Genomic DNA, 27,009 nt, shown 5'->3' on the forward strand with positions numbered 1-27,009 from the left:
CAACCATCCCAGATAAACTTAAAAGGTAAAAAACGAATACATTCACCAACAATAACCGAATCATCAAAAACTGAAATCTCAAAACAGCATACACAAGAAGATGACTCTGATAGAATGGAGCTTGAGACGGATGAAACGAGCAGCATTATATCGCTAGAAGATATAGAAATCCAAACAAAAACGAAGAAAAAATTAAAGAAGACAGACCCTAGAACTGACGAAGAAATTTGGAAAAATATTGAAGACCATATGACGGAATTAAATAACGAAAATTCATTCCCTATTAATTTAGATCAATATATTAGTTTATTAGATAGCTCTCGAGGGAAACAAAATATTAAAGAATTGGTGTATTCATATACAGATGATATTAAAGAACTCATTAAAATGTGCAACAAATTACACTGTAAAATGAACAAAAGTTTAAAAAATAGATGCTCACGTTTATCAAGGAAATTACATGAAATGTTGAATCCTGTCCCTAACATAACTTCGAACAAAGATCAATAAATACATAATATTATTAATTTATCTGTACTACAAATTTAAATATTTTTGTACTATTTATATAATTGGAATGGATATTTTACAGTGGAACGTAAATGGCTACTTCAGAAGATTCGAAAATATAAAACTATTGTTAAATCGTTTACGTCCAACTTGCATTTGTCTACAGGAAACAAATTTCACTTCTGATAAATGTGCCTCCCTATCAGAATACGAACATTTCTACAAAAATCGAATGCAAAGTAGTAGGGCTAGCGGTGGAGTAACTATTTTTATTAAGCCTCATACAATTCCAGAAGAAATAACTTTAAACACAAATTTAGAAGCAGTAGCGATAAAAGTTAAATTTCCGTTACCTATTACATTATGCAATATTTATCTTCCCAATAGTAATCCGATCAACAAACAAGATTTAAATGACCTCGTCAGTCAACTTCCATCTCCTTTTATAATTCTAGGAGATTTTAACAGTCACCATTTTTATTGGGGCTCAGACAAATGCGATACCAGAGGTAGAATAGTTGCAGAATGGCTCGATCAACATGATAACGTATTTTTATTAAACAACGGACAGCCTACCCATTTTGATAGCAATACAGGTCGCACAAGTATTATAGATTTAACTTTGGCTTCACAAAATATAACATCATATTTTGAATGGAATGCCTTAGAGGATTTGTATGACAGTGACCATTTCCCAATTTTAATTAAATCTCAATTTTTTTATGATACCGAATCAAGTAATATCAGAGTACCCAAGAAATGGATATTTGATAAAGCAAACTGGTCCATGTTTAGTAAAGAGGTTGAGTTACATATTAACGAATTGACACCTTTACGTCATACACCTGACTATTCTGTCAATGACATTATTAAAAAGTTCACTGAAACCATTCTTAAGGCAGCTGACAAATCAATACCGAAGACATCTGGTACCCTAAAAAAAAAAATTTGCCGTGGTGGAATGAAGATTGCAAAATAGCAATTAAAGAAACAAAAAAAGCTCTTAAACTTTTTAAACGACACGCTACAAGTGACCCTAATTCAGTGTATAAAATTGAATATAAGAAAAAGAGAGCATACTACAGAAGACTTATTAAAGAAAATAGAAAGAAGTATTGGGAAAATTGGGTATCGTCTATTAACAGTAAGACTCCCATTGGGGATGTATGGAAAAAGATCCAAAAACTGAAGCACCGCAACACTAGATTCAACAATATTGTGCTCGAAAATATCGATGGAACATTTACATCCAACCCCATTAAAACCTCAAACCTATTAGCTAAAACCTTCGCAGCTAATTCTAGCTCGAATAATTACGATGACCAATTCATTGAATATAAGACCAAACAGGAAATTGATTCAAACTTTAATGTAGATAATAATTCCAACCCAATTAACAGAGAAATATCAATGCAAGAATTGTTACTGGTACTTTCTCAAATTGGCAATTCTAGTCCAGGGCCAGACAATATATCAAATATTATAATTCAACACTTGCCAAGCAGAGGACTTGACTATTTACTTCAGTTATATAATTATATATATAAGAAACAGGTATTTCCTGACAGCTGGAGAGAAGCCTTAGTAGTTCCAATATTAAAACCAGGAAAAATATCAATTTTACAAACTAGTTATAGGCCCATATCCCTAACATGTAATCTATGCAAAATACTTGAAAAAATTATAAGTAAAAGAATCAGATGGTATGTAGAATCGAATAAGTATCTTTCACCGTTCCAGTATGGATTTCGTCAATTTCGATCAACAGTGGACCATTTAATGAATATTGAAAGCGAGGTACTTGATAGCCTTGCAAATGATAATTATATTGTTATAGTAGCACTAGATATTGAGAAAGCCTATGAAATGGTTTGGAAACACAGAGTTTTAAAAGTATTACAAGACATTGACATTAATGGAAATGCCCTAGCGTTCGTCAGAAACTTCCTTTCAGAAAGAACAATAAAAGTAAGAATTAATGATACAATCTCTAACCCTATTCCTACAGAAAATGGTCTGCCTCAAGGATCTGTACTCAGTGTGATTCTATTTTTACTGGCTATTAACGATGTTCTTTCACATATTGAAAAACCAGTTAAAGGTTTTTTGTTTGCCGATGACCTAACCATGACTTGTAGTGGTAGAACATTAAATCCTACATTAAAACTTATTCAAAATACTCTAAATAATCTTCAGGAATGGTCTAAAAAATCTGGCTTTAAATTTTCGAAAATTAAAACTGAATTTATGATAGTGTCCAAAAAGAAAGACAGAAATAGAAATATATTATTAACTTTAGATGAACATAGTATTAAAGAGGTAAATAACTTAAAAATATTAGGATTAATTTTTGATAAAAAAATGTCTTGGAATTCACATATAAATAAACTTAAGTCTGAGTGCTATAAAAGGTTAAACATAATAAAGGTTTTATCATCAACAACATGGGGATCCGACAGTATATGTTTGATTAATACGTATCGCGCTTTAATAAGACAAAAAATTGATTATGGCTCTGTGATTTATGATTCTGCAAAAAAATGTTCACTTGATGCCTTGGAAAGCATACAAAACACCGCTCTTCGACTGAGTATTGGTGCGTTCAAAACAAGCCCGATTAAGAGCATCTTAGCTGAAGCTGGAGAAATGCCACTAGGACTTAGAAGAAAGGAACTTGTAATTTCATATGCTATAAACATACTGTCTCAACCTGAAAATCCAACATACTATTACTACAATAAAACAACAGCCGTAGATACAGAATACGAACTTCAACCTCATTTACTGCAGCCTTTACGAATCAGAGCATCCAAATATTTAAACGAACTGAATCTTAAAATCCCAAAAATCTTTACTAAGAAACTACTCTCATCTGGTCCATGGGAAAACTTTGAATTCCCCATTAACCTTGAACTAGCTAAAAATAAAAAAGACGACACTCCTCAAGACATATATAAAAACTCATTCTATGAAATTAATAGTAGATATACTGGTTGTAACATTTTCTATACTGACGGGTCAGTTATGAACGGAAAATCAGGATGTTCAGTAGTGACTGGTGATAATTGTTATCGATATAAACTAGGAGATTTTAATTCCATTTTTAGTTGTGAAGGGATAGCTATTCTCAAAGCTTTGGAGTTGATACATAGTGAATCTAATACAAATAAGTTTGTAATATATACTGATTCAAAATCATGCTTGACAGCGTTACAAAACACAAATAATACGAACACTCTCATTAAAGAAATCCAGCAAAAAATGATAAATATGCTTAAAAATAACTACAAATTCGAAATTATATGGGTTCCGAGTCATCAAGGGATAGTTGGCAATGAAAAAGCAGATAGTGAAGCGAGAAATGCAATTAATGAGAATGAAAGGCATATAAATAAATCAACTCCAGTGGAATTACAAAAATATTTCAAACGTAAAATTAAAGTGAATTGGGATCATTATTGGAAAACAGACAACACAACAACGTTATTTAATATTAGAAAATCGATTTTTGACAAATCTCCTAGTTCATACACCAGTAGAAAAGACCAAGTCGTTATCACCAGATTGCGTATTGGGCACACAAATATGACACATATCCATTTAATCACTAAAACAGATAGAAACAAATGCAAGTGTGGACACGACCTTACTGTTTTGCATCTATTAGTAGAGTGTACAGCATTTGACAATGAAAAAAGACTATGTAAAGTTCCTAATAACTTGAAAGACTGTCTAAATCAGGATGGATGTCTGCAAACCATAAATTTTTTGAAAATGTTAAATGTTTATAAACTAGTGTAATCTACTGTATTATGTAATGTAAATAGCCAATAGTGGTCGCTAATGACCTGAGATGTTAAAAAGCGACCTAAAATAAATAAATAAATAAAAAAAATTTTTTTTATTTAAAACATAATAAATTTTGATGCAAAACCGGCCTATCTCTAGTTTCGCCCATAGATAACAAATGGCTTTGTCAACATTATTTTTGCGCGTTTTGTTTTTGCCTATGAGGCAGTGTAAAAATAAATTCAGACCTTGTTGTCTCCATACTTACTATAGTAAGCTCAGGTAAGCTTAGGTCACTTTTGCGCTGACGGCCTCATATAATTCGCGGTGATTATTCTATGAAAAATATGAGTATCTTTTGTCGTAAAAAAATCTTATATTAAACATGACATTATAGTTTTATAGATGGTTAAATTGTTTTTCAATAATTCAAATACATACAATACAAATATGGTACAGGGTAGGATAATAAGATTATTTTATTTAACATTGTTTTAACTCATATTGCTTTAATTATGATGACTCACGGCTGCCCGGAAGATCCTTAAATTCTCTTTAAGCAGCTGGACTAAATTATAAAGAGCATAAACGTAAAAAAATATTTCTTGTTTGCATTGAAAAAAGGTTCATTAAGAAGATTAAAAATCTATAATAAATACAAATGAACAGATTATTTTAAACGTATTCGAAACGAACACGTGTTCTTCTATGAATGTGTAATTTCTAATTCTAATTCTAAATTCTACATTCTACATTCTACATTCTACATTCTACATTCTACATTCTACATTCTAAATTCTAAATTCTAAATTTTAAATTTTAAATTCTAAATTCTAACTTCTACATTCTAAATTTTAAATTCTACATTCTAAATTCTAATTCTAATGTGTAAATAAAGTTTCCTTAAAGTACATTTTCGAATTTCAATAATTTCGACGAGAAACAATACCCAAGTAATTTCGTTATACAACTCGCTTTGGTTCTACAAGCAAGATATTATTATAAGGCTCCTATTTACGTACCATCTTGTATCATGTGAGTAATTAATTGCTACGCAAAATTCGGTTCTTGTACAACTATAATAAGTTTATTTGTACAAATTTTCAGTTCACACGCACTAATACATTGTATAATAGAAGGTAAACACGGTCCCGTCGATAAACTGTAGACTTAGTAATATTAGGGTGTGTCATTTATGACCGCGGAAGCGTTTAAGGTCGTTATCTTATATCGAAGGCGCCGTCATCTATATATTAATACGTGAAGCAAAAACTTTGTATCCCTTTTAACGAAAATTGCGCGGACGGAGGATTATGAAATTTTCCACACTTATAGAGAATATAGAGAAGAAGTGCACAATACTAATATTTTTTTTAAATAATGCATAAAAGATACATTAAATCAATAAAGAAAACATTACACACACTACACACCATGTATTTGACGCACACACGCATGCATACTACGAGTATTTATTGTCAAACTGGTGTTCCTGACGTCAAATTGAGAATAGATTAATTATTGTTTGTCTTTGTTAATATTTTTTATAGTGTAGTCTTGGCGAAATTTGTGATTATAGAAGTATAAAATACAATCATAATAGTGTACAAACTTACAATTCCAATTAATTATAGTCGAATTTCGACTACTGCGGGACCTCTAGTATCTAGGAATTGTTTACGAGTTTATATATTATAAAGATATCTATGGGTTCTTATTTCTAATTTAACAAAACGAATGAAGTACAAATAATATATATTTTCTTCGGTTGTCGTGAGTTTTAGATATAAATCGTTCTTTCCCTGTGAATAGAAATAGGAAATATAAAAAATATAATTTATAGAAAATTAGACGGTAATTACCATAATAATTAAATGGCGACGACCGTGGCCAGTTAAATTGTGAAAAGAATGTATTTAATGATCATAATGAATGAATGGTGACCGATAAATGAACCGCAAATGTAGATTTAATTATAAAGTACGAATGCTAGAAAATTAAGTGGAAAAATGCAAAAAAAACAAACTATGACTTCAAATTTGTTTTATGGGGGATTTAGTTAGCGTTTGATGTGTTTTTAATATTACGCCACCTGAGGTTCAAATCTCAATAGCTTTTGTTAATTCCATATTCAAATAGATCTTCAATAAATCGTCCGAATCATCATATAAATAAATACATACATATAAATATTATACATATAAATAAAATTAGAGTGTCTGTTTGTAATATAGAAATAACCGCTTTTTACTACATCCATATGAATATATATACGGTACATACACCAAAATAACATTTACAATTTTTGTCTGTCTGTCTGTCTGTTTGTTCCGGCTAATCTCTGGAACGGCTGGAATGATTTAGACAGGACTTTATAAGGGGTAACTTAGGCTACTTTTTTTTAGACTACCTTCGCCCGCGGCGTCACCCGCAGTTATTGTTGTGCAGCATGGCCGGACTTGCCTATCAATAATAAAATTTAATGTTTCCGAAGCAAAGCGAGAGCGGGTCGCTAGTAATAACTAAAGCAATCAATATACATACGTACTAAACCATCAACATATTATGTAGATTCAAATTTCCAGAGAATTCAACTACGCAGCAGTTAAATCCGAATCGATTTTGCGACTAATCCATGAAAATTAATCTTAATTCAATAGCAACCAGATTTCATATCGCACACAAGGAAACGTTAACGTCTTTTCTTAATACATTAAATTTTGGTAACAAACTTATCGAGATATACACGTACAAAACATTAATGAAAGGCCGCGATTATACTAACCACAAAATATCTTCGTATAATTTGAATTATATCATATACCTTTAATTTCTTTCCTACCTATGCTGATAGCCTTGAGACGCTATTTCAGCGTCGCCCTAACGTGTGTAGGTGAGCTCACGGGGCTGAAACCGGAGTGTTGCTAGCACCGACCCTCGCACTTATACCTTTGAACGAACTATTCTTGTATTTATATATAACCTGAATCTCGGAAATGGTTCCAACGATTTTTATAAAATTTAGTATACAGGGGATTTCGTGGGCGATAAAACGATCTAGTTACGATTTATTTTCGGTAAAATCTGGAAGGACCATAACATTACCCAGAAAACAAAGACAAAACTGGTGCTCACTCTGGTCTTTTCCATTTTTCTATACGGAGCGGAGACCTGGACCCTTAAAGCGGCTGATCGCGAACGCGTGGATGCTTTTGAGATGTGGTGCTGGAGAAGAATGCTCCGGATACCTTGGACAGCGAAGAGAAGCAATCAGTCTATCTTAGATCAATTGCAGATCAAGACTAGACTGTCTACACTCTGCCTTCGCCGCGCACTCGAGTACTTCGGTCATATTGCTCGGAAAACACCGGATAGCTTAGAAAGACTTTTCGTTACAGGGAAGATCTAGGGAAAGAGACCGCGCGGGCGCAGTCCGACAAGGTGGTTCGACCAAATCCGCACCACACTAGAGATCCCATTCCACGACGCCGTTCATGCGGCCAATGATCGGAGGCGCTGGCGGGACATCACAAGGAGTAAAATCATGTCGAATTATAATGGTCACGAACCTCAGCAGTGAGGAAACGACGCGAGGAGGAGGAGACGATTTATTTTCAGAAAATGTTGTTTTATTCGTGTTTTCAATAATCACTTTATCGATAATCAACTTTATGACTCTTCCCGACATCTATTGGCGAATAATAATACTTTTTATCATAATTGAGAGCAACTAACTGCATTAAAGACACAATGACACTAAAGCTATTTCAGCAGATGGCGGTGTTAAGCCACCCGAAGCCAATGAGTGTTTGGTTTAAGGTTAGACCAAGAAAATGAATTGCTTATTTATATTATTTGTGTCTTTTTAACTCACGTGTTCACTTAAAAATGCCTAAACGATCTTGGAATATTTCATCATTTTATCAATATGTAATTCGTATTTAAATATAATTTCTAAAAAACACAATTTATCAAAAAAAAGAAATACCGAGCAAAGTTCGGTCATCATCTAGTATAATTCTTCTGCTCAGACTGGCACCGGAAAAAGTACCGAATAACTAACTATTAATGACACACTAACTTTATTCTCACTAATGAAATCCAGTCAAAATAAACACTCATTTCTCATCCTTAGAATTTGGAAACCCATCTCGGAATTTTTTAATTTCGACTTTAATCCAAAAATGGACCTAGTACGTGACCTTTTTCAGCGACTCTTCATTATCAAATGACCAAAAGTAGCTTATAAAAGGGACAAACTTAACTATTGGTCTCTTTCACTCCGTCCCTTTCCTCTACATCTTTTCGGTTAGAAAACTTTATTCGGTGTTATTCAAAAAACATATTTTTGTGTTGGGTCTCTATAATGCTAATGGTGCGATTTGTCGAAACGTACAGCGCTTACTAAAATTACCACCGATCACTATTACCTATCGAACATAGTACATCTACATACACGGACACGCTTTTAAAAAAATGCGAAAATATTACCAACTATGGTTGAGTAGAAGGTAGTATAGTAGGTAAGCTCTTCTTCATTAAGAGTCATTTCTGACATTAATGCCGTTGTATCTCGAAAAAAAAATATATATATTTTCGTATCTATTTACTCATATGATCGGTTGAACGTAATTAAGAAGTATATGTATAATATTACGAGGTGTATCGCAGCTCACAAATTTAGACGGTTTGGCGCTTCCAGTGTAATTGATTTCCATTGCAGACTACCTAAATAACATTAAGACCAATTTCACATAGCAGTATCACAATGACCTTTTGGCTTCAATTACTACAGATAGACACCATATAATAATATTATCATGTATTAATTATCGTATTTACGTGTCTTGCTCATTTTACACACTATAAGTGCTTTAATTTTTCAAAGCCAACTACTATACTATTGGAAAATATTAATTGTGGCATGTTTGAAGTTCAGTAATGGTCGTCTAATTAATTAATAGAATGTAACGAATTACGCAAGTCCGAACACACCCTTGATACAATCGGCACACTTATTAATGAAATGGCACGACGCACCTTTATCTGTTCATCCTCTTTAATCAACAAATCGATACAACCTCTGTTAGACTTTCTTTTTTTATTCTATGTTCACTAACCACATAGTCATTATCGGTCGGTCCACATAGGCCTCTCCTCGTCAGAACAGAATGGTAAACAGTCGACGTCACCCTATCACCGGTCACCGTCCTCGCCGAACTCGTCGCTTGCGACCAAGGACTCGGCAAGTAAATAAAAAAACCTAATCATAGCCCACTGAGTTTCTCGGCAGATCTTCTCGGTGGTAGATTCTGCGAAGCACTGCTCTTGCTAGGGCCAGTCTTAGCAACACCTCCTGGTTTGCGCCCCGAGAGCTCACCTACACGCTAGGGAAACGCTAATATAGCCTCTCAAGGCTATCAGCAAAGGTAGGAAAAAAGGCCTCTCCGAATTTAGAGAGTTACTAACTTCAGGTTTTGATTTTCGCCATCTATTACACAAATCGTTCAATATTGGTAGTATGTGTATGTTTTTTTATTGATTTAATGTATTTTTAATGCATTTTTTAAACATACATTTTTTAAACAAAGTCATATTGATAACGGTGAAAAGCAAGTTTGGATGATTAAATGGAAAATTTGGAAATTCTAATTTTAGGTGCTTAATCTTAAAGCGGTCTTCGTTGAATTGGGAGTGTGCGTGGTAGATGCTTGGTCTCCTTTTTGCGTTGCCAATTCTTGGGGCTTAAGATATTATGAGAACAAGATCTTAGCTTTTTTTTATTGGTTACATGGATGGACGAACTCACGACCGACCTGGTGTTAAGAAGTTATGTATGCCCATTGACATCAACAAAGCAAATACCGACATCCAACTTGAGACATGAGTTCTAAGTCTCAATTATGTCTCAATTAAGTCTCAATAAATGCCTTACCATAATTTGAAAGTCTCTGTCAAAATTGATACATCCTTGAACTTTAGATGGTTAGAATTAAAATCAATTTGATTCAAATGGAAATGGATTGAATTGTTGATATAAACGATATTTCACAAAGGTTTTAATATTTGATTTTTATATTGACTCTGTTTGCATGCTATAATAAATTATCAGTAGAATACAGCTAGCTTTTAAACGTAGCTTTGATCTATCTATCAAAAATTAACCTGCCTGTATTCGGAAATAATACTTGTGTTTTGAATGAAAGGTATATGACGGAAATGAAAGAACTTTGACCTTCCTGTGTATATTTTATGACGTGGTTGAAAAAAAAAACAACTTGAGTAATCAAGACGTTAAATCATAACAAACAAAAAACATATCTTTCGCATTTTTATATAATAAAAGGAAAAAAATGTATATAAGTCTGAAAATTTGTTTTAATTTGATGTCTCTGTCGGTTTCTAAATTTTGTCCGTTAATATCATTCGCGAACCAAATTAATGATTCGGAATTTTTTTGTTGACACTCAATGACAATAACTATTTAAATTCCACGGACAAATTCAGAATCCAATAATATTCCCGGAACGACCTCATACTGCCCTAGATACTCGGAGCAGTGAAATTGGTTTTACGGTAACTAGTTTCTGAACCGGAAAACATCTAGTTTGGCCGAAACGGGTCAGTTGCAACATACGTCTCAAATGCAAAGCGTACATACCGTGCGCAATCTCGATATGACGAAAGGAATAAAGCCATATTAGTATTTCTGATGACATTTCCACTTTGGAATACTCAAAGGAATATTCACGCTGTGGAATTTCTTTTCGGATATTTATTCTGCAGAAAAGAGCTATACGTAGGTACCACCACCCCGCCTATTTCTGCCGTGAAGCAGTAATGCGTTTCGGTTTGAAGGGTGGGGTAGCCGTTGTAACTATACTGAGACCTTAGAACTTATATCTCAAGGTGGGTGGCGCATTTACGTCGTAGATGTCTATGGGCTCCAGTAACCACTTAACACCAGGTGGGCTGTGAGCTCGTCCACTCATCTAAGCAATAAAAACAATAAAAATAAAAAACGTGCTATTAATAACACGCACTCAAGGGAATCCGTGAGGCAAAGATTTAAAGAAATTAAAGCTCTCACTATGCCATCCCCGTACATTTTTGAAAATTTGATGTATATTCGTAAAAATATTGAGGAGTTTCCTAAAAAGTCTGACTTACATAATAAAAATACTAGGAACAAACACGAGCTTTATATTCCGATGAGTAGGTTACATAAGATACGAAATTCATGCGGGTGTTTGTCAGTGCGCCTGTACAACAAAATCCCACAAGATGTTCAGAACCTACATATACATAAGGTTAAGAAAACTATTAAAGAACATCTGAGCAGTAAAGCTTACTATAAAGTCAATTATTATCTAGAAGATTGCACAAAGTGGGAATGAGTTGCTCGCTCCGGGCATTTCAATATTGCAATAATTGTTACGTTATAACACCTCTTGTAAAAATGAATATTAAAAAAAATCTAATATTTAAAAAAAATACATGCCCGCTGAGTTTCTTGCCAGTTCTTCTCAGGACGGAGGCTAGTTTTTGTGAATTGACCGTAATTCTTTTTGACGTTCAACAAGTATGTAGTCTCATTTATGTTGAATAAAAAAAAATGATTTGATTTGATTTGATATGAGTTATCAAACGAGCATTTTGTCCCGCGAGATAAAATAGATTTCTAGAGTCTTTGACTTGATTCAATTTCTTTGTAAATTAAAAATATCGATTATACTGAATTTAAAAGATTTGGACGTCGTATCTTATTAATAATACGTACGTTGCCCAAATCTTTTTTTTTATGATTAAAAGATTACTGGTGGCCCGGAGGCCTTTCCAGCTTCACCAGGACAGGTGGGCGAGCAAAGGCTCAGCCAGGAGGGGTGGTTACTAACAACTGCCCGAGCGCCTCCGAAGGAGACCTAACAACTCAAGAGCAATTGCTTCGCGAATGAATCTACTACCGGATCGGAATCGCGACCCACTGAGAAGATCCGGCGAGAAACTCAGCGGGCTGATGCATGGGTTAGGCTGCACGTCGACGAGTTCGACGAGTACGGTTACCGGGATTCCTCAGCCTGCTCCTAGTGTTAGAGCTGAAGGTATCTAATGCAAGAGTTATTGGATCTGATGGATCCGTAAGGACGTGCCCAAATCTCTTCGTATTACACGAGTTGGATAATGAACTTGGAATAATTTCGAATACCCCATCTTATTATTATATGCCTGGCGGAATAGATGCTCTGCGCAGGCAAATGTAAACCATGATCAGGTACTTCTAAAACACGACTTCTTTATTCTTATAGTAAACTAGCTGTACCCGTCCGCTTCGCTAGGCATTTCAAATAAAGATTTCTCACCCCCACAACGATTCTCGTCATTAACGTTCTCGCAACTGGCTTAGGGAGTCCAATACTCATATAAATATTAGCCCATCCATTAAGTACATGTATTTTCTACATGGATACCAAGTTTCAAGTCAATCGGATGCATGGTTCAGTAATTATAACGGAACATCCGTAAAAACCACTGTAGATTTATATATTAGTATAGATATAGATAACTATTATGCACTGCTCACTTTTACTTTATCTTTATATAGAAATTGGCATTGCTGAGGTCCATGGGCGACGGTAACCACTCACCATCAGGTGGGCCATATGCTCGTCTGCCTACAGGGGCAATAAAAAAAAGTAAAGGTTTTTTATTGTCCTTGTAGGCAAGCGAGCATACAATCCACCTATTAGTGAGTGATTACCTTCCCTCATGGACGTCAGCTATGGCAGGGCCAAGCCAATGTCTACCTTCAAGTACATGGGTTAAGATGCATATTTATTTTTTAACAGCAAAGACGTCCGTCTACCGGTGCAGTTGCAACGTGCCATGGCCGCCGAAGCCGAGGCTGCTCGCGAGGCTCGTGCCAAGGTCATCGCCGCCGAGGGAGAACAGAAAGCTTCTCGAGCTCTCCGCGAGGCCTCAGAAGTCATTGGTGACAGCCCTGCCGCTTTACAGCTACGATACCTACAGGTAAGAAGACGGCGAAAAGAACAATAAAATCGTTTTATCTTGAACTGCGTAAAACTTTTTAAAAAGTCTTCAATTATTAATTGCTACTAAGGAAATTGATTAGCGATTTTTACATATACACACATACGTGTTTTTGTATTATATGTCTTAATAAAGATAAAAAAACCACAACAACTTTATCTTTAGGAACGTAATAAATTAACACCAAAGATACAAATTTTCATCGAAAATTTTGAAATTGTCAAACCTTAATTCCTATTTTAGTTTAGTTCACATTTTAGCAAACAATATGTAGTAATAATATTTAATAGTACATATAGCGTTTTACTTATTCTGAAAGATTATAACATCTAGGACGGATTGCGAACAATTTTCTCTTATCTTTGTAAGGTGTAAGTATAACTGGATTTTTTATATATTGCTTAGATGGGTGGACGATCTCACCGGCGAACCTGCTGTTAAGTGGTTACTGGGGCCCATAGACATTTACAACGTAAATGCGCCATCTACCTTGAGATGTAAGATCTAAGGTCTCAGTCTAGTAACAACGGCTGACCCACCCTTCAAATCGAAACGCATTACTGCTTCACGGCAGAAATAGGCGGGGTGGTGGTACCTACCCGTGCGGACTCACAAGAAGTTCTACCACCAGTAAAAAGATAATTTCAACTAACATACGGTAAATGCACAAAAATAAAACTTTATCTTGAAAGGAGGATTACCTATATATATCCTTAAGTAACAAAAATATTAAAAATTAAAATGAACAATTAATCTTTATTACACAAATAATTCACTATAAAAGGTAGAACAACAAGCTTAAGACATTCTAAGAATTTTCTGAAATAACCAAAGTAACACGGGGCAAGATAATAAATTTCAAAAATCCATGTTAGTGCACATTATAGCTACGTAATAATATAAATCAGAATAAACAAATACGTATATACATGAAAGCAAATATATATTATGATACGTATACATATACGGACTGATAGATGAACGCATATTAGATTTTGGACTTAAAATAGAATAACTGATCCTCTCAGTAATAACAAGACAACAATAAAATAATACAATAGTGTAGTAACAACAACTAAAACAAGAAATAAAAGGGGTAAAGAGATAGTTGAATAAATAAGAAACTTGATTTTTTAAACTAGGTACATATAAATAGTATCTCGGTTTTGCAAAGAGGCTTCGGAAAGACCCCTTAATAAGATGACCAGATTCCTCGTTTATTGGGCTTTCTGAGGAACATGATTAAAGGATCCCAAATTCAGATGTGAGCCCAAATTCATATGAGCCGCATGCTTCTAAGCTGATAGCATTATAAATCGGATATTAGAAATACTTATCACAGTTCGATTTTTCAGTATTTTTAAACTATTTTAATTTAGTTTTGAGAAGCCTCAAAATTACTTTTTTTCTTAAATGAATAGTTTGAGTATTATGTTCGGTCTTAAACCTACGACTGATTGTTTCTTGGTTAGTTTAAGAGGATTTGTAATTACGGTTCATGAATTTCGCAGAGAAACTGCATTTAATTATTTTTTTAAATAAATAGGAGGCCAGACAAATCCTATTATGCCTCGTGTATGTAGGTACATACATTTGACTCTTTCATATATTCGTTCCAAACATTAGGGGGTTTAATTATCGAAATATTTTTTGCCTATTAAGAGTATTAAAACCAACACACTGATACCAATTTAATTAAATACTTCGTAACGAAGCGACCACAAGCGCAGCAAGGATTTTACATCAACATTATCGCGGCTTCATTAACTATTGCATTATGTCGAAAACAATGACGCATGCTGCAAGCGCCCTTGCGGCTTGTTAACAAGAAACAACCAGAAACCCATCTGCACAAAATTTAATTTAAAATTGATGGCCACCTGTGCCTGATAAATATGATCAAAGGCACTATTTTAATAATAATTTTGAGATTTTTATTAAATAAAACGAAATCAATTCAAAATTGAATTAGTACGAATAAAAACATTAATGGTTACCGAAATATCAGACAGAATATTAATAAGTCAAAAAATGATGTATATCGCATTTTGTTTCTTTTTAAATCTAGTAATGTTTTAATTGTTATGTTATTTTCCTACCTAATCATCGATAGCCTGAAGAGGCTATTCCAGTGACGCGCGATTTGACAGATAAGGTCACAGAGTTCAACCTGATAGGACTCGCGACTCACTGAGGAGATCCGCCGAGTAACTCAATAGGCTGTTTCTATGGGTTACATTGCACATCGAAACCCTTCATCATACTCGACGAGAAATAAGATCGCCTGCTTGGATTGCCTAAAAGCACTAAGATTGGTACGGGAGGATTGGATAGGAAATGCTTGAGGGACGGCGGCTTTCCGTTGCACCGTCGTCTGCGTGGGATTATAAATTTTACTCTCTACGTGCAATACTTCGTTACCTAGATCAAGACGATCTAACTTAAGAGATACTTTTTGTACATTTGTTTTTTTTTTCCTTTAAGGAATTTTATGACCTGGTAACTAAGACCTTTAAGTCATGTCTTATTTTAAGCTATATTCTTATTTTTATGAAAAATGATAATTATGAAGTGAACTGAAATGAAATGAAGTGAAGATGATTAATTCGAGATATTAATCAACTGGGATGAAATGAAATGAAATGAGATGAGATCATATGGGACGAAAGATAGTCTCAGTAAAATGGTGGTCATTTACTGTGATTTTTTTCAGTGGACTTTATAGAAGATCCCGAGAAGTTACGTCCAGCGGCTTTGTTTCATTTTCCCACATTCGTGCACTTTCACAGATATTAAACAGTTAATAAACCACCGTTATTACACATTTAAACCTGAAGAAACACTAAATAGACAAAATAAAACAAATCACATAGCTTCACTCCTCGTGTTCCCGCCAAAAAGTCAATTTGTTCATTTGTGATTAGCCGTCACATTAAACCATGACAGCTACATAGCATATTCATGAATTGAAAAAGGTTCCTAGTAGATTTTAGTATACTACTACTAAAGGTACAATATACTACTGTACTGTACACAGTAGGTCAATAGTAAAATTAAATTATATCGAGTAAAGAACAACCACCATATTTGTAAGTTCGAAATCCCAAATTGCTATTTCCCAGTAACGGTTATAAATAAAATCATCGATCGATAAAATGGAAAATGGTGAGGGAAATTTAAAAGCCTCAACAAAACAAGGCCTCGTTTTAATATTATTTTGTTAATTGGACATGATTTTTGTATCGAGTTTCCTAGAATTTTCTAATAATACCCAAATTGAGTTTTATCGAACATCAAACTTCAAAGGCATGTTTTGATGTTAGTGGACCAGTAAATTACTTATTAACTACGTTTTTATGGGTCATCAGTCACCGGTGATAGGGAACTTCGAAAATTTACTTTAAATTTAATTTTTTTATTACTGGTGGTAGGACCTCTTGTGAGTCTGCGCGGGTAGGTACCACCACCCCGCCTATTTCTGCCGTGAAGCAGTAATGCGTTTCGGCTTGAAAGGTGGGGCAGCCATTATAACTATACTGAGACCTTAGAACTTATATCTCAAGGTGGTTGGCACATTTACGTCGTAGATGTCTATGGGCTCCAGTAACCACTTAACACCAGGTGGGCTGTGAGCTCGTCCACCCATCTAAGTAACAAAAAAAAATTCACAAAAGCCAACAGCACCACGTCATGCCAATGCGAAATTAAGCAACCCAGCCGCCGATGTCCATTTCTTGGTTCCAAATACGCTTCTAACAGTTTGCGCATAGCAAAGACTCTTCCGGCTTTGCTTTGAAGGTACATGGTCTTACCCAATCCAACTTTCGATGACCGCAGTATCGTCATTAGGTATGTTTTTTTTTAGAAGTCCTCTGTACCTGAACCCAGTTACGAGTGCTCACGGTCAGACGTTTACTAAAACCTTAATTAAACAGATTTATGATACGATTATCTATTGCCTTCAATTCTATAGCCATATTAACAGTTCCCTGGCTCATTTACGTTAACTAGTGGCCCCGCAGTAGTCGAAATTCGACTATAATTAATTGAAATTATAAAGCATTGTTATGGTTCTATTGTCAAACACTATTATAATTCGATAAAATCACAGTATTCGCCAAAACTGCGCTATAGATCGATAATATTAAAGACAAACAATATTAATCTATTTTCAATTCGACCACAGACTTTAAACAATAATAAAAGTTTCCCAATTGACAGTAAGCAAATAGTATATTTTTATGTATGTGTTGTGTCAAATACATGGTAGTATGTGTAATGTTTTCTTTATTGATTTAAAGTATCTTTTATACATTATTTTTGAAAAAAATAGTATTGTGCACTCCTTCTCTATATTCTCTATAAGTGTGAGAAATTTCATACTCCTCCGTCCGCGCAATTTTCGTAAAAAGGGATACAAAGTTTTTGCTTCACGTATTAATATATAGATACCGGAAATGTTATTTACATTTTTTCTGTTTGACGTAGACCCTCAATACAATTTCGGCTGAGAAGAACTCGACCATCGTGTTTCCACTGCCAATCGACCTCCTCACCTACTTCATCAAGGCGCGAGAGGAAACCGTGTAAACTGGATTCCCCAACGTTGGAATGTATTTCTACTGACCAATGCTATCTATTTAATATTTTATCTACGTTCTAAGGATTTTATAAATTAATCATATCGATTAAGTGCACACCGAATATGTTATACCACTATGAATAATAAGTTATTATTTTAACGTTGATTGGTAACTAGCAATATGGGTTTCGGAAAACCTTGCTATTTGAAAGAGATTTTATTAATGCGTTAAAATCGACTGGCTGGGTTGGATTTTAACGTATGCACTTTATGTAATAATACATCATAGTTCAATGGTAATATAAACAGTCAACGTTTTGTTTTCACTTAGGTTTATATAACTAATGTTATTGCTATTATTATGTATAACTTTGCACATTAAATAGAACGGTTAATAAAAAAGAAAGAAAACAATTGGGAACAAGGAATCCCATAATATACATTGATACTTAACATTATTTAGTAGTTGCACGAAAAAAAAAACACTGCACGTAATTTAGCTTATTTAAATATCAACTTAATAATAAAGTAGTTAAGACACTATTAATATTAAGATACGTGTTATAAATATCAGGCTAACCGTCTTTTAGTAGTTCTTGTAGCCCGTAAACGGGTCTAGGCCCTTAGTACTTTGTATGTACATGAAGGTGTTCGTAGGGCATTCCATTAAGGGCCAACATGATGAAAGCCCTTCGCATGAACGCGGCCACCTTCATCTGAACCTCACGTAATAAAGGGCTCTATATTACTGAAGTTCATGAGGGCAGTAATTCGAATAAAAATACTTGACATATTTAATGGAAATATTTAATCGTTGTAGTTTAGGCGGGCGAGGCTGCTGAAGCCACTAATTTTATCATGTAGACATTTCATTTTATTCGTAAACAAAAAAAACTATGACTATAAATTTATTATGAAGAAGAAAGTACTAATTTACTAAGTTAGTGTAAGGACTGCCGCGAAGGACGTATCGCAGTGCTAGTAGATACTTAGATAAGCCGTCCTTTGATGGTTTGTAAGTTTATCATTTCCTTTATGTTATAAAAGAAACACACTTCGTGTTCACTGACAATGCACCTTTAGTACAAATTCGTTGTTTTAAGGTTATACATTAAGGAATATATTACATAATCTCTTAAAATGATACCAACGGGGTTGACCGTTTTATAAATTTTAATTTTAATAATTGCACAATCGAACCGCTACATCTGAGTTAGATTCGTAATTACGTTTCTTGTTAATTGTTTATTAATATTCTAAATATCAACATTAAATCTCAATGGACTATATTTCATTATTGGAAGTGTTGTCGATCGATGCTTAGAGAATTGTTTGTAAGGCAATTCGATGCTTAATTAAATCGAACTGCTAAAAGAAAATTAAACGGATTAATGATAATATTTTGAAGTGGCATATTAAATTGATGAAGATAGTCCAAAAGTTTGCTACAGTAACATGTTATTTCTTTATTAACAGTAACCTCCTTGATAGTGTCTCAAAATAAGATAGATTTTTGAACGTATAAATAATGTTTTTAAGAACAACTATCTTATTTATTTCTCTGATATTGATTTCAATCACTCAATGTATCGACGATGTACTTAATATCGTATGGCTAAAGATTAACATATTTTACCTTATAATAATATCATATTGTTATGAATAAATGTACGTGTAGCAGCAATGCGTGTTTTATTTTAATTTAAATATTTACATGTTACTCAACGTTTGCTAGAGATGCCATTGAACATCGGAATCTAAACGTTCCTCATTAAGGTTTGTTTTTATTTTTTATTGCTTATATGGGTGGACGAGCTCACAGCCCACCTGTTGTTAAGTGGTTACTGGAGCCCATAGACATCTACAACGTAAATACGTCACCCACCTTGAGACATAAGTTCTAAGGTCTCAATGTAGTTACAACAGCTGCCCCACTCTTCAAACCGAAACAGACTACTGCTTCACGGCAGAAATAGGCAGGGCGGTGATACCTATCCGTGGGGACTCACAAGAGGTCCTACCACCATTCATGTACAATGTATGTAATGTAATTAATGTCAATATACAGAAAATTCAAGGAACCACATTGAGTACATTGTGTATTAATTTCTTTTATATTGCAATTCAAACGACGACTTTTGAATTCCTAAAAAACACTGCTTTTGTCATTGAATTGCGAAATAAAATCTTATAATGTACGAGTATAATATTGTTAAGTCCTGGTTTTTTTAATAAGAAAATTAAATAAAAGAAGAAAGAAAAAACAACGCAGCAAAGAAACTCTGGCAATAATCATCCAAGTGTAACTAATGACAGCTGACTTTGACATCAATAAACAAATGGAGGGTGAACGGTTATAAAAGCGTGGATGCGCAAACGAGGTCGTTGAACTCGAGTGCCGCCTGGCAAAATGTATCACACCGCTAGCTTATTAATATTAAAATAACGATGTCCTCGGGATAAGAAAATGCAATCAAGAAAACAGCTATCCGTAGCTGACAACACGCTTTGTGACCTCTCATGAGCACTCCACACGAGTCTTAAACAATTTATTAAATGGTAAATATTACTATTGTAAGGTTTATTGTAAAATAATTAAAACAAAAATAATATAATGTATCATGTTAAACTTAAGGCAATTATCGGATTGTCAAATAGCAACACTGTTAGTGGGAGCAATGGCAGTAGTGGGGACGTGACATAATAAAAAAGGCGGTAGTCTGAAAAAACGACAGAGAAATCAGTGTATTGGGTAGTGAGCAGATGTCTAAAGATTGTAAAAGTGGAGTTACAAATAAAGCAATACAGAATTAAGTAAACTACTGCAATCTGTGTATTATTTCCTGACTGGTGGAAGTGTAGTTCTACACTATGTACTAAAATACACATACAAATTATTGGGTTTTTAACATTTTATTGTAACACCATAATACATACATTCTAGTTATTGTTTTTTACTAAGTTTAAATATGAAATTATTATTAAAATCATATCTTCTTTAAGTCTTCCTCTATGCTTAGTTTTATAACTAAGCTTAGTAGGTCTTCAGTATTTTTAGTTGTTACGCTCCTTTTATTTTCCTAGTCTATCTGATCACTCAAGTAGTCTAGTCGTCTGTGTACTTCTACCAACAGTATTAACTCGAGAGGCTGCATCGGCCTTTCGACATTTCCTGACTTCAAACAATACTCGTTGAATATCAGCTACGCTTTGCGATTTCGGCGGGAGTCTGTCGTAGGGAGTGACCACTTGACTAACGTCAACAGATTCCGTATCAACAATCTCGTTACTGACCAAGAACATCCCCAGATTCAATTTCAGTGATATAGTTCCAACCCTAAACAACAGGTAAATGTTCGTTTGATCGATCACTCTTAATGAAAACTGTTGATTTATCTTGAAAGCCTTCATTCGAATTTGAAATGGCCTAAATTTTTTGAGTAATTTATCAGATTTCTCTTTGACTTGATTTTCCAATTCAATCTCAAGCATTTCTGGATTCTTCGATTGTTCTCGTGTTGCATCTTTGTCTTCGTTCACGAATTCAGGAAATGATGAATTAATATTCTTCTCGTACGTATCAATGAAGACCGACTCCAATACAAGAGGATCGTTCAGGTCGTGCCATTTCCATCGGGTGAACGGTGCTATTTTTGAATCGCACACAATCCCTTCAAATTGATTGTATTTCAACCTAAAATAAATACATTTCTTTAGTGCGTGTTTTCATAAGTGATTTAGATATGCATACTTAGGCGCATAAACATGGAAAAAATCAATGAAAATATTTCTATTAATCAACGTAAAGCTTATAATGATTGTTTACTTGAATATAAAATGTGCTTAAAGTTACCTGGTGTTCCCAAAATCATCGTAAACAACACCATTTCCTAAATAGTCAAAGGCTGCCAAAATGCTTACGCGAACTGGTTTACCATTAAGGCTTTCTCCAGAACTATACACGACATATCTCTGATCTGCGAACTTCTCTAAAAATTTATAATATTTTCATGTTGTTTTATTTTTACCAGTGTCCAAATTTAACGTAATTTCCCTGAGAAAACGTGTAGGCTGCGAGAATACATTCAGAGGAATTTGGAGTTAAATTTTATACCTTTGAGTTTATAAAGTATACAAGATATAAATGCGTCAAGTCTCCAATTTTAAGTATATCTAAACTTATAATCCAAACATCGGAGACACTATCATTACAACGACGATCTTCAATTTTACCTCTGTTCGCAGTAAAACCACCTATCATTCGTTATTTGTGGCGATGACACTTGTTATATTACACCAAGAAAATACAGTGCAGTCTAATTATATTATAATATATTCTGCAACTTTCAATACAGTTTTCTGTAAATTTCAATTTGCTTTAGGGTTGTAATTATACACTTAATCTGATATTTTTACAGCTCCTAATAACTCAAGATCGCAATTTTCAGCGCAGCATAGATAGGCCCATCGTGGCTTGCATCCAAAGTTGAAGTCTTCACAATACCTACGTAATTTGGTGCACAAATAGATATGACGTTATAACAAGCTATACGACATACTCACAAATTAAGTCTTATTATCAATAAAAAGCATATCTATCTTGAACAGTACCTTTAGCTTGGTAATGATGTAACGCTACATTTCCATTTTTATAAAACCATCTACCGTGGCCGGTCTCATCTATTTCAGCTAGAACTTCGCCGGAATTGTAGTGCATAATTTTTTCCTCCCTGTGCCTTTCAAACCAATCACCTTCAAGACTAGCTGGCATCATTTTGTAAATATTAATCTAAAAATACGAATTATAAAACGATATTTCTTGTAAAAATTGAAGAACCTCAAAATATTTCCTGGAACAAAGGCATGGTCTTCGATGGAACTAAAAGACCTCAAAACGTCGAAATCGAAGAGCTCCTTATCTGACACTTGGCCAATCGAAGAGACTAATTCTGTCAGATCATATTTCAATCGATCATTTCAAGAGAAGGGGCGAAGATCGTAATATAAACAGATCTAACAGAAGTCTTGTTAATTGGCTCTATGCCATAATATGCTAATTGCCAATGTAGATGAGTTTCAAAGTCACCTGGTGAGAAACACTACAAGGCCATGATCAGTCCCTAATACTACAAATTCTTCTGTTGATAATAATCTTGTTAGATGTCTATTAATAATAATTTTAGTTTTTTGTTTGTAATTGTAGGGGTAATATTTTGTTAGCGTCCCTTTTTATTGTCATGCGGTAGTAATGAGCTATTGAGGCTATAGCTCAATTATATCTATATTACATCGAGTAATTTACTCGATGCCACAGAGCCAATCTGTACTTTACCTGTCGATAATAGCTACGTCACAATCGACCGTCACGTAATGGTTGTGAACCTTTAATTTGGTCAGAAGCGCTTCAGTGCTGTCAATTAATACATAGTAATTTAATTATTGTAGATTCATATGACTGCAATTAGCAAAATATATCAATTAGGGTAGCAGTTATGGTTGTTGCTTAAAATTGTATCCCAAAACTGACTATCTTGGCTCATTTGGCTTGGCTCAGTGAGCATTTTCTGCTTCCTTCTCTTCCACTAATCTAACTGATCACAGTTAGGATTTTTTAAAAGAAATAATATGTGACATTAACACAATTTATTTAATGAAGTAAAATTTTAATTCCATTTTTAGATACCTTACGCATTATTTTTGTAGTTGGTAATTTTGTCCAACCTTTTTCAATGAATTCCTTGTTCGATAACTGATACTTCACGATACCACTTAATGAAGTAGCCTGCAAAAATCTTAATTGAACACGATATTACTTATCTCATTATTTTCATTATAACTTATTTAAGATTGCTAACCGAGATATCACTATTTTGAACCCTATCAGATTTAATCTTCATATTTTTATCAACGTTCTTTTTCAATTCTACGTTAGGACTTGATGTTGAAATCATTTCAGTAAAAGGATCACTACAGTCTATGTTTGCTTTAAATATTATTGGCTCGAAGGGATTATGTTTTTCATAAGCAAACGAAAACGGCACAATTTTAGTGTCTTGGATCATATCCTTTGGTTTGCTTGGTTCAAAATCACCACATTTTAATGAACTTTCTGATGATAAATCCACTACTTCTTGTTTTTCTTTTACTTTTATAGTGGGTAATTTTCCAAAACTTGTTAGTTGAGTCATTTTGGGTAGTTTGTTTATTTTTTCTTTAACGTTCTTAACCTTTTCTCTGTTTTTCATCATTTTTAACAAAATAATGTCTTCAGAATCCATTCCTGTTTTTTTCTGATTTTCCTCTATTTGCAATTTCGATTTTAAATTTGATTTTTTTTTCTTTTTAAGAGATTTTACTGGTGTTCTCTCGGCGATATTCTCTTTATGTGCAGATTTGTTAATAATATCTAGACTATGTTTAGATTCACTTTTCTCCAGAATGCAAGTACTACTTAAATGTTCGTCGTCCTTAAACAGAGCCTCCACAGAGGTCCTCTCTTCTTTGTTCAAAAAGTATTTGCAAACGCATCTTGCATTGTTGGTGTTAGACGGCATAACATATAGACTGTCTTCTGATTGATACCGTTTGATAAAACTCTGAGTGTTAAGTTTCGAAATGACTTTTTTAAGGACTTTGCATTCAGAAATATTATCAATAGAATCCAAGGGTAGTGCTGAATGGAGAAAAGTGCCAAGGTGCGGATTACGAATAAATGAAGGATCATCCAAGTGTTTCAGTAATCTTTGGAGTTCGATAGCTGAACCATCATACATTTGATGCTTGCAACAAACATTTTCTTTTAGAATTGATTCTAATAATGTTTTTAATTTAGAGACCCACGTTTTCGTTTGAGTCTCTGTATCTGCATATTCATGATCTTTGCTTCTTTTAAACTCGCTTACAATATATTCGCATTTTTTACATTTATTTTGAGGATTAGGCTTGCGACAGAATTTACATATTCCCACGACACTGTCACCTTTTATTTCGTTGATCTCATTAAGAAGAGAGCGTACCCGTTGCAATAAGGATTTACAGTGATAACATTTTGTTTGGTAACCACCTATATAAAAATAATAGTGATTTAGTTCATTACGAATAAAAGAATAACTCTTCTCCAATGAATTGTTTCGAGAACAATCGAACTAATTTTACGTCATTACATATTATATACAGCTTAACTTACATAGCTCTCGAACGTACTCATTTTTTTTAAGATTTCTTTCGCTTTTGTTATGAATTAATACGTTTTCATTTCTTTTTACATTTCCGGACTCTTTTATCTGGTAATAAAATATTAAACTAAATAGTTGTCTATAAATCATAACTTTACTAAAAAAAATGTTTGGAGATCCTTTTTTTAATAATTGGGAAGTGCGAATAGAAAATAATAAGATAAGAAATTTAGTTTGAATTTTTATTTTTTATTGCCGTATAGGCAGACGAGCGTACAGCCCACTTGATGGTGAGTGGTTACCGTCGCTCATGGACGTCAGCAATGCCAGGAGCAGAACCAAGCCGCTGCCTACTGTTTAATACTCTCCACAAGCCTCGTTTGAAGAAGGACATGTCATAGCGGTCAGGAAACACCTTGGAGAGGAGCTCATTCCATAGCTGGATGGTACGTGGAAAAAAAGATATCTGGAAACGCACTGTGGATGAACGTAGTGGCTCGAGGTAGTATGGATGAACTCTACTCCTGGCGGGCGGTGCGATGGTAAAAGCGAGATGTCGGTATCATCTCGAACAATTCCTCAGAGCACTCCCCATGGAACAGAATACAGAGGGAACCGAAGTCCCTACGCAGACCCAGAGGTTCCAAAAAATTTATATTTTCAAACTCAAATTTAAATAGCCTCAAAATCGAAGTTAATAAATGTTTGGTCAAAAGTTTGGTAGGTAAGTCTTTTCGCAACGATAAGATCACTAAGACACTAAGAAGATACTAAGATCGTGAACAGACTTTTATTTATTTGCTTTTTCGTTGGATGTATTAGTAAAGTATGGAGGTCAGTTTGGTGAGAATCTGTAGTTATCTGTGATCATCGTGTGATTTGTAGTAGCAATCGTCTATGCACGTCTATTTTTTTCCCTACCTATTCGCTGGTAGCTTAAAAGGCTATTTCAGCTAAGCCCGGACGGGTAGATGAGCTCACGGGCTCAACCTGAGAGAATTTGCTAACACTGGCCCTAGCAAGAACAGTGCTTCGCAGAATCTACCACCGGATTGGAATCGCGACCCACTGAGAAGATCCAGCGAGAAACTCAGTGGGCTGTGTCTATGGGTTAGTTCGCTCGCAGAACTCTTTGTCGTAATCGACAAGTTCAGGCAGCAGCTTGGCTCTGCCCCTAGCTTTGCTGAGAGTTGACGGCAACCACTCGCCATTAAGTGGGCCGTATGCTCATCTGCCTACAAGGACAATAAAAAAAGCACCAAGAGTGAATCCGGGGATCCGACAAGAAATGTTTCGAGCGACAGTGGCTTTGCTTTACCCCGTCACGATCGGATAAGTATCTCTGTAAGCCTAACGTCATGTATACGCCAATAAGTATAACTGCTAGATAGCACACTATACCACTGGTTTCGATTTCGATCACGTCTTTGATTTTGGTGTATTTTTCATGATTTCACAAAATGTAATCTGGCTTTTTAAGTGTTCGCGTTTCGCTTTAAGTATTAATTCGCGTGGGACGGCAAATACATAGATATCAAAAACAGAATTTAAATGGTGTATGAAATTTGCACATGAAATAAGTTGTTGTCTCGTTAAATTGAGTACTTAAATTATTAAATAAGTAGGTAAAATTTCCGTGTACGGTTCAAAGAGAAATAGCGACTTCCTCTTAGACGTTGGAATATTACGGTAATGATAAAATAAATACCTTCAAATAATTCCGCCCGTGAACGTAAACATCGAGACCAGAATTTTTGAGCTCAACAATATTATCGAAATCCCTGGAACATTTGGCATTGCAATTCTTGCAAATTGAAAGCCTGCAAATTGGTTTACGCGTGAAATAGTTAACAAATATAGTTATATTGTTGTTTTTTTTTATATTTACCGGAAGTCGTTCTCCAT

At 34.3% G+C, this 27,009-nt stretch overlaps 2 protein-coding genes across 3 annotated transcripts in view; one reads left to right on the top strand and one right to left on the bottom strand.

The window, feature by feature from the left end:
* LOC114245905 (band 7 protein AGAP004871) overlaps nucleotides 1–19,613 on the top strand; it is a 43,801-nt gene extending 24,188 nt beyond the window's left edge. For both annotated transcript variants that reach the window (XM_028178225.2, XM_028178217.2), the window contains exons 6-7: nucleotides 13,146–13,326; nucleotides 17,836–19,613. In XM_028178225.2, the coding sequence (XP_028034026.2) occupies nucleotides 13,146–13,326; nucleotides 17,836–17,937 (283 nt within the window). In that variant the 3' untranslated portion in view covers nucleotides 17,938–19,613. The remainder of the gene's footprint in view (nucleotides 1–13,145; nucleotides 13,327–17,835) is intronic.
* A 1,222-nt stretch (nucleotides 19,614–20,835) lies between these two features.
* LOC114247139 (uncharacterized) lies at nucleotides 20,836–27,009 on the bottom strand. The gene is made up of 8 exons (XM_028180006.2): nucleotides 26,993–27,009; nucleotides 26,813–26,924; nucleotides 25,116–25,212; nucleotides 23,785–24,992; nucleotides 23,613–23,711; nucleotides 22,541–22,718; nucleotides 21,783–21,918; nucleotides 20,836–21,623 (listed from the first exon to the last, which is right to left on the bottom strand). Exons 1-8 carry the CDS (start codon nucleotides 27,007–27,009, stop codon nucleotides 21,023–21,025), a joined length of 2,448 nt encoding a protein of 815 aa, XP_028035807.2. The 3' UTR covers nucleotides 20,836–21,022.

The sequence above is a fragment of the Bombyx mandarina genome, chromosome 01 (assembly GCF_030267445.1).
Source record: "Bombyx mandarina strain Sakado chromosome 01, ASM3026744v2".
Taxonomy (NCBI): Eukaryota; Metazoa; Arthropoda; class Insecta; order Lepidoptera; family Bombycidae; genus Bombyx; species Bombyx mandarina.

What these genes read in the sequence shown, in the direction of transcription:
- LOC114247139 (XM_028180006.2), bottom strand. An exon ending in ACGGGCGGAATTATTTGAAG is followed by an intron (nt 25,213 to 26,812) that starts GTATTTATTTTA and finishes TTTTATTACCAG; the next exon opens with ATAAAAGAGTCCGGAAATGT. An exon ending in TGAGTACGTTCGAGAGCTAT is followed by an intron (nt 24,993 to 25,115) that starts GTAAGTTAAGCT and finishes ATTTTTATATAG; the next exon opens with GTGGTTACCAAACAAAATGT.